The sequence below is a fragment of the Epinephelus lanceolatus genome, chromosome 10 (genome assembly GCF_041903045.1).
Source record: "Epinephelus lanceolatus isolate andai-2023 chromosome 10, ASM4190304v1, whole genome shotgun sequence".
NCBI lineage: Eukaryota > Metazoa > Chordata > Actinopteri > Perciformes > Serranidae > Epinephelus > Epinephelus lanceolatus.
Window position 1 is genome coordinate 3,397,694 of NC_135743.1, and position 12,897 is coordinate 3,410,590.

The 12,897-nt window shown below is 40.4% G+C and overlaps 1 protein-coding gene across 1 annotated transcript in view; it reads right to left on the reverse strand.

The window, feature by feature from the left end:
- LOC117265855 (collagen alpha-6(VI) chain-like) overlaps positions 1–12,897 on the reverse strand; it is a 58,033-nt gene that overhangs the window by 17,851 nt on the left and 27,285 nt on the right. Inside the window, exons 14-20 of the mRNA XM_033640613.2 lie at positions 11,882–11,953; positions 11,482–11,508; positions 11,270–11,314; positions 8,579–8,632; positions 8,081–8,143; positions 5,809–5,874; positions 4,927–4,980 (exon numbers count right to left, since the gene is read on the reverse strand). Coding sequence (XP_033496504.2) covers positions 4,927–4,980; positions 5,809–5,874; positions 8,081–8,143; positions 8,579–8,632; positions 11,270–11,314; positions 11,482–11,508; positions 11,882–11,953 — 381 coding nt within the window. The remainder of the gene's footprint in view (positions 1–4,926; positions 4,981–5,808; positions 5,875–8,080; positions 8,144–8,578; positions 8,633–11,269; positions 11,315–11,481; positions 11,509–11,881; positions 11,954–12,897) is intronic.

Consider the following 12,897-nt stretch of genomic DNA (forward strand, 5'->3'; position numbering starts at 1 on the left):
CGCGGTAGTGGCCAGCTACTGTTAAGAGCTGTTACACCCGCAAACGTAATAACAGCCCACAAATGTAATACAAATCTGCAGCTTTGAATGTAATAATCCCGCAAATGTAATAAATTTCCCACAAACGTAATAGCAGCTGCCTACTACAAAGGTAACACACAATTTTCCTTGTTCCTACAGATGAATGTTTGAGCCTCACTGTGCAGAATGATGTATGTGCAGAGCTTGACACTCGAAGGCTGTTTTCACATTTATCTGATGAAAATGCTCATATGATTTTAAGGGCTAGGGCTACGAGCCTATGTTGGTGGCTTATGTAGCCTATGTTTGAACCATTTAATTAAAATATGTCTGCATATCAAAAGCCAAAAACTTGAATATGTCGTTCATTCTTTGAAGTAATGAAAACATTTTTCAAGATTTAAGACTGGTCTGTGTACTTTTTGATAGTAACATGGACCAAGACAGCTCTGTTTGTGGGCGTACATGTGTACATGTTCGAGTTATATTATTGTATGTGTGATTTTGTATATGTGTGTATATGGGGAAGAAATAATTAAAAGAAAAATAATAATAATAGTAATAATAATATTGATTAAAATAATTGTGATTATCATCACAGTTAAGTTCACAATCTTTTTTTTGGATGAAAATAAATGATAATTTAATCATTAAAGATTCCTTCAAGACATGTTCTAATGTTAAAGGGGTTTTTTTTCCCCGTTAAAGGGGTTTTTTTGGGGAGTTTTTCCTTATCCGCTGCGAGGGTCATAAGGACAGAGGGATGTCGTATGCTGTAAAGCCCTGTGAGGCAAATTGTGATTTGTGAAATTGGGCTTTATAAATAAAATTGAATTGAATTGAATAATAATAAATGTTTTAGTTTTTCCACAAAAAATTCAATTATCTTGTTAAAATCCTTAAAATGACATCTACACCTTCTCCCTCATTAAAAATACTAGAATCTATCAATATGACAATTGTATTCTTCATCCCAAAGGTTTCACTGTTAAGTCCATTCTCAGTGTATGTACACTGGAGGCTTCAAGTTTCCACATCACACTTGTGTAAGTTGAACATTGGACCATGACTGGCTTCTAAAATATTTGTGATGTCACAAATCATGCTTGTAGCCCTTCCAAAGAATGAACGACATATTCAAGTTTTTGGCTTTTGATATGCAGACATATTTTAATTAAATGGTTCAAACACAGGCTACATAAGCCACCAACATAGGCTCGTAGCCCTAGCCCTTAAAGGGATAGTCCGGGTTTTTGGACATGAAGTTGTTTGAAACGCTGACCATCTGTAGCTCTGATGTGACGGTGTCACTACTGTCAACGAGCCTCCTGCTCTGAGAAATCACCCGTAGCTTACCGGAGAAAAGTAGTTCTGAAGATATAAGGGGGGCACGTAACCAAAAGGTTTTAAGCTACAAAAAAGTATGCATGTGTTTTATTAGACTATTTCAATAATTTTAAAACATCCCCGCATTACGTCAGACCTTGCTATCAATTGGGACTATTTTCTGGCCAGTATCACTCCGCCGTGCAGGCCCGCAAGACAGCACGGCAACAGAAATCAATTAGACAGTTCATCACCACGCCGTGCAGGTGCGCAGGATAGCAACGGCTAACGAAAACTTTATTGGCTGTTTCCAACAGAGAACCAGTAGGCTATTATTAGTGAGGAAGAAGATGTACTAGCCCTATATATACCTACTACTACAGCGCAAACACCGGCTCAGGCTCACGACACACCCTCGTCAGCTGCTGTAGGTAAACAGAGGAATACCAAAATGGTGTGAACTTGTGATTTCCCCAACTGTGGGAATAAAAACATCGCCGGCTCCCAATTCCATCGGTTTCCTGTTACAGATGTAACCCGTAGGCAACTTTGGCTTGTGTCAATTGGGATGAACCTCGCTACCAAGCCGGCGAGGGTGAAGCAGCTGCACGTATGTCAAGCTCACTTCAGCTGCCCACAGATCCCGACGGACAGAGAAAACGCAATTTCCGCACTGCTGTGCCCAAAGAGAGATATATTACCTAATACCAGTCTATATAACGATGTCTGTAACTGATTGTCTGTAAAACAAAATGTCTGATTGAACTATTAGCCTGTTGTGTTGTGGAGAGAACATTATACGCGGCCTCGTTTTACCGTCAGCATTTAGTTTATTATATTAGGCTAACTGCTAAATCCATGACATGAGTAATCAATCACATAGAAATGTGAATTCATATGTGATTACGACCAGTCTCTGCTTTGTTCTGGTGGTGGGTTAGACAAAGTTGCCTACGGGTTACATCTGTAACAGGAAACCGATGGAATTGGGAGCCGGCGATGTTTTTATTCCCACAGCTGGGGAAATCACAAGTTCACACCATTTTGGTATTCCTCTGTTTACCTACAGCAGCTGACGATTGTGTGTCGTGAGCCTGAGCCGGTGTTGGCGCTGTAGTAGTAGGTATATATAGGGCTAGTACATCTTCTTCCTCACTAATAATAGCCTACTGGTTCTCTGTTGGAAACAGCCAATAAAGTTTTCGTTAGCCGTTGCTATCCTGCGCACCTGCACGGCGTGGTGATGAACTGTCTAATTGATTTCTGTTGGCGTGCTGTCTTGCGGGCCTGCACGGCGGAGTGATACTGGCCAGAAAATAGTCCCAATTGATAGCAAGGTCTGACGTAATGCGGGGATGTTTTAAAATTATTGAAATAGTCTAATAAAACACATGCATACTTTTTTGTAGCTTAAAACCTTTTGGTTACGTGCCCCCCTTATATCTTCAGAACTACTTTTCTCCGGTAAGCTACGGGCCATTTCTCAGAGCAGGAGGCTCGTTGACAGTAGTGACACCGTCACATCAGAACTACAGATGGTCAGCGTTTCACACAACTTCATGTCCAAAAACCCGGACTATCCCTTTAAGGGCTAGGGCTACGAGCCTATGTTGGTGGCTTATGTAGCCTGTGTTTGAACCATTTAATTAAAATATGTCTGCATATCAAAAGCCAAAAACTTGAATATGTCGTTCATTCTTTGGAAGGGCTACAAGCATGATTTGTGACATCACAAATATTTTAGAAGCCAGTCATGGTCCAATGTTCAACTTACACAAGTGTGATGTGGAAACTTGAAGCCTCCAGTGTACATACACTGAGAATGGACTTAACAGTGAAACCTTTGGGATGAAGAATACAATTGTCATATTGATAGATTCTAGTATTTTTAATGAGGGAGAAGGTGTAGATGTCATTTTAAGGATTTTAACAAGATAATTGAATTTTTTGTGGAAAAACTATAACATTTATTATTATTCAATTCAATTCAATTTTATTTATAAAGCCCAATATCACAAATCACAATTTGCCTCACAGGGCTTTACAGCATACGACATCCCTCTGTCCTTATGACCCTCACAGCGGATAAGGAAAAACTCCCCCAAAAAACCCCTTTAACAGGGAAAAAAAACCCTTTAACATTAGAACATGTCTTGAAGGAATCTTTAATGATTAAATTATCATTTATTTTCATCCAAAAAAAAGATTGTGAACTTAACTGTGATGATAATCACAATTATTTTAATCAATATTATTATTACTATTATTATTATTTTTCTTTTAATTATTTCTTCCCCATATACACACATATACAAAATCACACATACAATAATATAACTCGAACATGTACACATGTACGCCCACAAACAGAGCTGTCTTGGTCCATGTTACTATCAAAAAGTACACAGACCAGTCTTAAATCTTGAAAAATGTTTTCATTACTTCAAAGAATGAACGACATATTCAAGTTTTTGGCTTTTGATATGCAGACATATTTTAATTAAATGGTTCAAACATAGGCTACATAAGCCATCAACATAGGCTCGTAGCCCTAGCCCTTAAAATCATATGAGCATTTTCATCAGATAAATGTGAAAACAGCCTTCGAGTGTCAAGCTCTGCACATACATCATTCTGCACAGTGAGGCTCAAACATTCATCTGTAGGAACAAGAAGAAGGAGGAGGAGGAGAATTAAGTTATTGTAAACCATGGTTTTTAAAACCTTACAACCTGCACCTGACCCCCTATGAGAGCCAACCCATTCCGCTGTAGGCCAGATGCTGCAGAGAAATCCGTATTAACAAGAGGCAGAAGAAAATAAAATAAATCCAATTAAACGACATATTTGCTGCCACAGAGTAATTCTGTGAACTGACAAGGAATGACCAGTGTGTGTGTGTGTGTGTGTTTCTGTAAGTTATTTCTAACTTACTCAGAACACTGCTCTGTCACTTTCTGACCCGCCCCACCCGACCTGCGGGTTGCTTGTCAACACACGCATCACTATTGGCAGGTGTATAAGTAAACAAACAAACAACAACAACCACAAAGATCATTATTCAGTCTCATATTACATTTATGGGAAGTTATTACAGTTTAGATTTTCACCTTCCCACATATGTAATAATTTCCTGCAAATGTAATAGTTATTACATTTTATTACATATTACAAATTTATTACATTTGCGGGATTATTACATTCAAAGCTGCAGATTTGTATTACGTTTGTGGTTTATTACGTTTGCGGGTCTAACAAGAGCTTCCTAAAGAGCGATCGTAAGAGCGATCCCAAGAAGGGCATTAAGAACACATCTGGGAAACACTCTTATCTTAGCAACCCTTCTTAACAAAGACATTCTTAACTGTGCTCTGAAGTCTTAAGATTGCTCTTAACTGGGGAACGCGGCCCTTATCGTTCAGTAAATACATTCTGTTTCTATCTGCCACTGGTCATGACCACTACATATGTACATTATCATGTGTATGAGATTACATAGAGATATACATATGTATACATATATGTATGAATGAGATAATGTACTGTAGATGTGTATAAACAAAAGGTCAGACATCTCACCGGATCTCCGACTTCTCCGTCACCACCTGGCAGCCCGTCCGGTCCAGGCAAACCCTGTTGATTCAAACATTATCATTAACTATGATAAATGATGAATACATTTACTTTAAATAAATATGAATATACTTCCAATCCTACACATTTGTCGACTATCAGAGCTGATTGTATTTCTCGAAAGTACATTTGGATCAAGCCCAAGTTAAAATATATAATCAGCACAATATACCTGAGGTAAAAGTGTGTGTTGCAGTGAACTGTTTAATGCTGTCAGTGTTTTTCTCTCTGAATATTCCTGCTGCATTAATGTGTCATTTTTCTGCTGTAGATGTTTCAGGTTGAGCTCATTTTAACTCCTTTATATCCTGTTGGGTAGTTTAATCTACTGCAATGCATCATGGTCTATAAGATCATCATATGTTTGAAGCGTGGCTGTCCTGTGAGAACCACGTATCTCTAAACAGTCAGAAAAACAGCCTGTTTTCAGTTTTGTGACGACGACTGTTCAGCTAAATGAGGCTTGGATTAAACTGCATGAGCTGTGTAAAGTTTGTAAATGAATGTTTTGATAAAGGTTTAAAATGCAGTCTTCAGTTCATCAGCAATGTTCGCTTTTTTGGATTCTCAGTTCACTGTGTGCTAGTAAAGCATTTCATACCAGCCTCTATCAGCTGCAAGTCTGAAGCTCTCTGATTGGATGTGGTAAACATGTGCCCTGGATTTCTTTAGTGAATTAAACATGCTCATTTGTCGCTGTATGATCTGCAGTAAAGGACCTATTATCACAGCTCTGTCTCTGATTGGATGTTTCTTACAGAGGTGTATTGGGTGACTTGAGGATGACATCATAAAATCAACACAGATCCGGTGTGTGGTGATTCTTACCGGCAAACCTGGGTTCCCAGGCTCTCCTTTAGGTCCTGGCTTGTTGTTATCAGCTCCCCGTTCACCCTGTCAGAGAACACACAGAGAGCCAAAGTCTTAAATCTGATAGTTGTTTAAGATAAACTCAACTGTGTTTAGTTTCCTGAAGTGGATTCTCCAGCTGCGATCCAGCTGCACGGTTCTGTGACAGGAGGCAGGGACAATATTAGATTACATTTTCATTGATATTAGAGCCATTAAATGATGACCTTTTATAAACAAGATGTCATGTGATAGCAGAGAAGATGGATGGGAAGTCTGAGTGGACTGAGGAGCAAATTCGTCGATGTATGACTGATAGGGAGAGCTCCGGCTGAAAACTAAATTTGGAAGGAGGTTGTGTGTTTGTCTGCTGGCTAATTTTCTCAAGACGCTGCAACAGAGCTTGGCTGAGCTCTGCTCGACTTTGCTTTTCCATTAAGGGTTTGTTGATAAGACATGTCAGATGTGGGTTTTTTATGAACCCATTACACTCTGGTTTTTAAACACTGAGAGTCTCTGTCTCAGCAGTTCCTTATATGCAGACCTGGCCTGTGGGAGCTTTTCTGAAGCAGGGAGGCTCTCAGATTCTGTGATAAAGAAAGACACTTTAGATTTTAGTCTGAAGCCACAAGTCAGACATTTCCACACCCTTCACGTATTTCCCTCGCTGCTGCTTAGCCATTAATCTGTTGTTTCAAACAAGCTAACACCACTACAGCTTCTTTCTGCAGGCTCATCTGCTGCACAGTAACAGCTTGTGTAACAGGGTGGATTATACAGCAGCAACACGTGGAACACAGTCAGATGTACATTTGTAGTATTAACTGTTATAATTAAACAAAATTTGTTCAGTTGTTATCACCTGACACGCTCAGGCCTCCTTAGTCCTGTGTGGAATGTTTGATACTCTGGGTGTCAAATATCAAGGATCCTTCCTCGCTAATGTTGTAAAGTTATACCAGATGTATCAGTATTTTCAGAGTCACGTGACTTTTATGGAGAATATATTTCTGAATCATACTTAAGAGTAAGTGAAGTAATGAAGTAAAGACAACGGCTAAAAAACAGGTATAAATGATCATTTACAGTGTGAACACAGACTCACACAGAGAATCACTCTGTGACTCCAAAGTGTTCCATATTTTATGAGTCACATAGGAAAGAAGCAAGCACTCTCAAAATAAATCCCCTCGAAAGGTGCACGGCCAGAAACAGCAAAAAAGAGAACAATGCCAGCACCCACAATTGTCCTTCTGGTACTGCCACCCAAGTTGGTTTAATTTTCCAAAAGGATATTTGTGAGTGTTGGCATTGTTCCCATATTTTATGAGTGTAAGATCGGATCTGATCTAATGAGCCGCGCTGCTGTCGGGTAGATTGTTGGTTTGTTATTTTATTTATTCAGAGAACAGTGTTTTTCGGTTTTGTGTTAAGACTTGTTGACAGTGATGGTTATTTACTTTATAGATCACTAAAGTGTGCACAGTGTGTCGTTGTTTTCCATGTTGCTGCCTGCTATAGATAAATGATCTGCTCATTACTGTGCACAAATGTTCTGTGTATATTTAGGCCTCAAGAAACCATCTGGTAGGGTGCACTTTGCACGCGCACACTTTTATATTTACTTCACTTTTATTTCCTTAGCACCAACACTCGCAGACATGTGCGACAAAAATGTCTCACATTTACCAACAAAGATTACTGCCAAAGACCGAGCAAGACGATTCCCTAATGTTCTGCACTAAAGCTCCCGACCCCAGGATGATGAGCTGCTGTTTGTGTATGTTAAGTGTGTGTGAGTGTAGCAACTGCTGGATGTATACAATAAAGGTATTTAGACACTTCACACGGAAGCTATACAGAAATGTCTCTGCTTATTACTGTGCAGAAATGTTTAGTATGTATTTACGTCTCAAGAAACCATCTGGTGCTGCAGACAGAAACCTCACGACACTTTGCATGTGCACAATCTTTTGGACTTTGTGAAATTTGTGGAAGGGATGCTTTTTTTTCTCTACTTGAGCACCTTCCCTGCAAATTGTCTGTGCACGGCACTGACTGTAAATGTCGGCTTTTAAATTGTAAATTGGCTTTTTTTTTTATTGCAGATGAAAACATGCAGAAATTGTTCTCGGAGCAGATAAACCCGCTCAGACGTCCAGATAAACGTCTCCTCAAAACGTTAAATCGATTCACCTGCTCTGGAGAGAAATTTAAAAGGAAAACAAAACCAGATAATGTTGGGACTCACCGGATCTCCTCTCAGTCCTCGCTCTCCTTTCTGCCCCGGCTCCCCTCTGATTCCTGGGATACCCTGAGGACAAAAATTCAACCTGTCAATCAACCAGTTGGAGGTCAGAGGTCAATGCCTCTGAGCTGATCAGTGTGGATTAATAAGGAGGTATTCCACTGACCTACAGCAGGACACATAATTAAAATATATGTAGACATAACAAAAATTTCTGCAATAACAAGAAAGACGTAAACAAATAATGTAAATTATTCAAACTAATAATACAGTTTACGACAGGTAATTATAATGCCAGAATAAAACGTCCTTTATTTTAATTATTTCTGTGAATATGTCACATATTTAATCATAAATTAAAGGTCATTCATTCTGTTCTATTAATGTTTGAATTGTGGGGAGATTATTGTCTTCATATTCATCAAACGTCCAGTCGGACTCAATTTGTTACGAAGTACCTCCATGCATGGAAATGAAAATAAATATTCTGGTGTCTTTTACTGGGTTTCCTGGATCTCCTTTCTCTCCTCGACCTCCATCGAGTCCCGTCAGTCCCTGCAGACACAGAAGCAGCTCAGTACCGACAGACTCATCACCAACCACAAACCACATGTTTTGTGCACTTTTGTTTTGTGCTGGGAAACACATTGACGTGTTGGATAAAAACACCCAGGTTTGGTACCACAAACTGGTGGAAACACAACAAACGGTTGTGTTTCCAAAAGACAACCAGTGTTGTCATTCGATGGTTTTCAAAAGTGGTCTGCAGCTTGGCAGCAAGTGGCAACCTCCAGGGCTGAAAAATGGAGCCAATGCAGAAGTGCCACTAGTAGAACCCCAAAATAGGACCCCAAGTACAGGTATAATACATTAGAACAGTAGTTCCCAACTGGTCCATCCACAGGCTCCAGATTTCTCCTTAGTCAGTAGCTCAAGGTCCACACAGATTAATACATTCAGTGCCATTCTTGTGTCGAGCTAGTTTGCTGTCAAGTAGCTGTCTGTTAGTCACTCACTCTACAGCAGGAAACAGCACTTCAAAATAAAAGCTCTGTGCCAGAAATTCACTGTACTTAAAAACAAAGTGTGTTTACGAGTCACTTGTGGTCCATTCAGAATGCACCTACGACCCACTTTTGGACCGGCTGGGAACCACTGCTTTACAATATCCTCTAAAAAAGGATTTTATTAAAAAAATTGGCCGTAAAAACTCAGACAGAGATACCAAATGTGTTGGACAGGTGTTCACAGGCCTTCAAATAATAACTCTATTTTACCCAGACTATAACACTGGAAAAATCTGAGACTTTCCTTTTGGCCTTGAAAAAGAACCATTAAAGGCGCTGTATGTAAGAATGTGGCCAAAATGGTTACTGCACTCAAATTCAAAATACTGCCGCGAGTCGTGTCCGCCCCCCCCTCCCCTACAGATTCGAGGTTGCTGGACAGCGGCACGCTGGAGACTGATTTGTTTGCCCACAGGCGGCTGCCATGGCAGGGCCGTGTCGCCACGTCCATGATCTTCGGTTTTCCAGCGGACCGTTTGAGCAAATCCGGCTTCTCTGCTGCTAACGCTGCTGCCGGGATACAGCTGAGGAGGAGCCGGCTGCTAATGCTATGTACTGGGACACTGCTAATGCTGCTTGCCGTGCTGCTGTAGCTCAGTTGTAACTGTTACTGATGCTGAGACTCTACTGACTGCGTGACTGGTAGACGGCGGTGGGTGGCGCAACAGGCCAAAACACAAATTCAAAACATAAACATGATTTGTGGACCATAAAATATTTTTTTAAATGCGAATATTCTGGCTGTACTATTGTTGTCGGTGAGATCAGTATGTTACATGAACATTATTCCTTAGTCTCTGTGACATATTAGGAGGATTTTATGGCTATTTGCTTTAGATTTCTTACATATAGCTCCTTTAAATCCATGAGGGTAAATTTTAATATATGATCCAGAGGGGATTAGGACCAATAAAAACTATGAAACATTACTATTGTAATTTCTCCTGGGTTGGGCTCATTTCTTTTAATTAGATTGACAGGACTAATGAGACTGTGGGCTAGTGATGTGACGTTCGCAAAGGAGCCGAGTCTTTGAACCGGCTCTTTGAAGTGAACGAGTGAACTGGCTCTTTAGAGTGAATGAGCCAGTTCCTAATTTCTTTGTTTTTTGCTTTAATTTACTCTGTATCCATTAATTTCAGATTATTTGATCCGGAACAAGTTGAGTGAGACTAGTGTGTGAGGGAGAAAGACAGTGCAGCTGCTCCCTCGGTCACTTCAAAGAGCCAGTTCAAAGACTCGGCTCGTTCGCGAACATCACATCCCTAATTGACAGGCTTGTTGTTTATAAAGGGTGTTGCTATGGCTACACCAAACTTTATATCTGCGGAGTCTATTCTGGGTCCACATTACAATATCCGGATCACGTGATGTGATAAATCAGCAATGTGATTCGTCGTTGAACCCACTAACACTATATATATATATTTTATACATATATATATAAAACCGCACTTCACCGTGTGCTGGCAATCAGAGCAATATGGAAAGAGAAAGTAAGAAGTGTGTTTGGATATCAGCAGGGAAAAAATTTCCATAACAATGTGACTGAGGTGTTATTTAATCATCTTGTCTCCTCGTGATCTAATGGTGAGAGAGGTGTGTGTGGAGCCAGCAGTCCGCTCAGCAACAAACTTCACTGTAGCTCCTTATTGCACTAAACTCAAGGATTGATTCAATAATTTAGCATTACGCTGCTTCAGTTATTTATTTGTATTTAAGATGATTTGTGTAACATACTTAAGTTCCAAATTCATCAAGATGAAGGCGTTATACTTATTAGGTCAAAGTGTTTCCCCTGTGCAGGAAGACAGGCTGTTTGCACGTTGCACAAAATATCTGGACCACTTGAGAAATTCAGTCCTAGCTTAGAGAAAAGTGTTGAATGCAACAACTTCTGTTCAGTGAATCATACAAATCTGTTGGTGTGAGCGGTGCTCGCATGAGCCGTGTTTTTTTAAAGCTTCCCAGATGATTAGAATATTAGAATTCAAGATTTTAAAATCATTAAAAACAGATTTAAACTATTACATTTGTGAAAAAGAATAATATCACATAAAGCTTTGGTTTATCTGATGACCTTCTTTAAACTGTGCGTTAGATGTGTCAATGCTGACATTCGTACCTGCTCTCCGTTGATTCCCTCCACTCCATCCTCTCCGTCTTCGCCCTGCAGCGAGAATCAGCCGTCACATATCGCTGCTTTCCTCTGTTAACAAGACTTAACTAAAATATTTGTTTAGAAGTGTTTGTCCAAACATTCTTCAGTAGATGCACTTTTACATCTTCACTTCATTGACCGCTGACTTTACATTCCAGCAGCCCTGAGTCACTCACCCTGTCGCCTGAACCTCCTCGGAAGCCCTGCAGATACAAACAACATGGTTTAAACACATCAGCAACATCTGCTCATTTGTCGTCCATCATCACTCTAATGACAATTTTAAGCCCGGTCTCATCGGAAACTTGTAAATATTTGTGTGGAATTAAATGCCACCTTTTTTGGGCTGATATGCACAAAGCCCCGAACTGTGGCTAAACTGGGCGGCTGGTTCTTCACCGGGAAGAAAGTGAGAACGTGAGTGTGTAATATACTCAGATTACTTTATATATCTACATTTTCACACCCAGGAACAAACGATGAAGTTGAAAGACAGTCATCACTTCCTGCAGAATATGACACGAAAACCAAAATGAGAATATGTTGCATTAATATCACATAATATGATCTCATAACCTTCTGTCCTCTGGGTCCAGGACAGCCCTCGATGCCCGGAGGTCCACTTGGTCCAGGAGGCCCTCGTTCACCCTGCAACAAGCAAACACGGTGAGCAGTGACACAGCAGACGACACTGAAGGCACCAACAGGTCCATGTTTCATATGACAAAGCTCAGATATACTCGCTGACTGTTCAGCAGATTAGAAACAATCCATGATCATCAAAAACCTAAGCAAAAACACACTAGATATCACTTAGCACAGCTTAGTTCTGCCGGCTGGTCTGTTGGTTAGTTTGCCTGGTACCTCCACAACGTGTTAACAAATGGTAAAGACATTTAATGCAAAGCAAGCAGCTGATTATAGTCCTTCAACCAAATGATACCCAGATTTTTAAAAGGAACACATTGTGATAAACTGATTTTAAACATGTCTAAAAACGGGTGTTGTTTCCAGCTGCATGAAGCTGAGTTCTCTCACCCCTCCCCCTCCTGGTTTCATCCCATCCTGACCAAAGTTGGACAAACTGCACAAAGAAGCACTCACGATAATCTCCTTCCATATTTTATGTTTCAAGTCCAAAAGCTGTTTTGTTTTCAGCTTCATGAGTCTTCAAGTTTTTTCACCATCTTCCTCCTAGTTTCATCCAGTCTGTGTAAAAGGTGCAATTCTGCAACTGGACCTTTCATACAGCGGGCAGCATAGTGGTGTGACAGTCCTGCCTTGAACTGGTGGTGTAAAAGGGGCAGTAAACGACGTGATAGGAGGAGAACGCATTGGCCTGATTGCAATCATTCATGTGGCAAAGTTTAATGTTGCCTTTGCACCAAGAACACAGAGGGCTGAACAACAGAGGGAGAGGGAAGAAGACGGCGAGCTACAGGTTCTGACTGACGAGGTTCAGAGGCATTCCTCTAAATTTCACGTGAGGAATTTAAACATGACAGAGAGAGACTGTAGCTGGACCAGTCCCAGGTGCCACACCCTTATAAGTGCAGTAACGTTACCACCAGCTCTCTGCAGACACTGATACC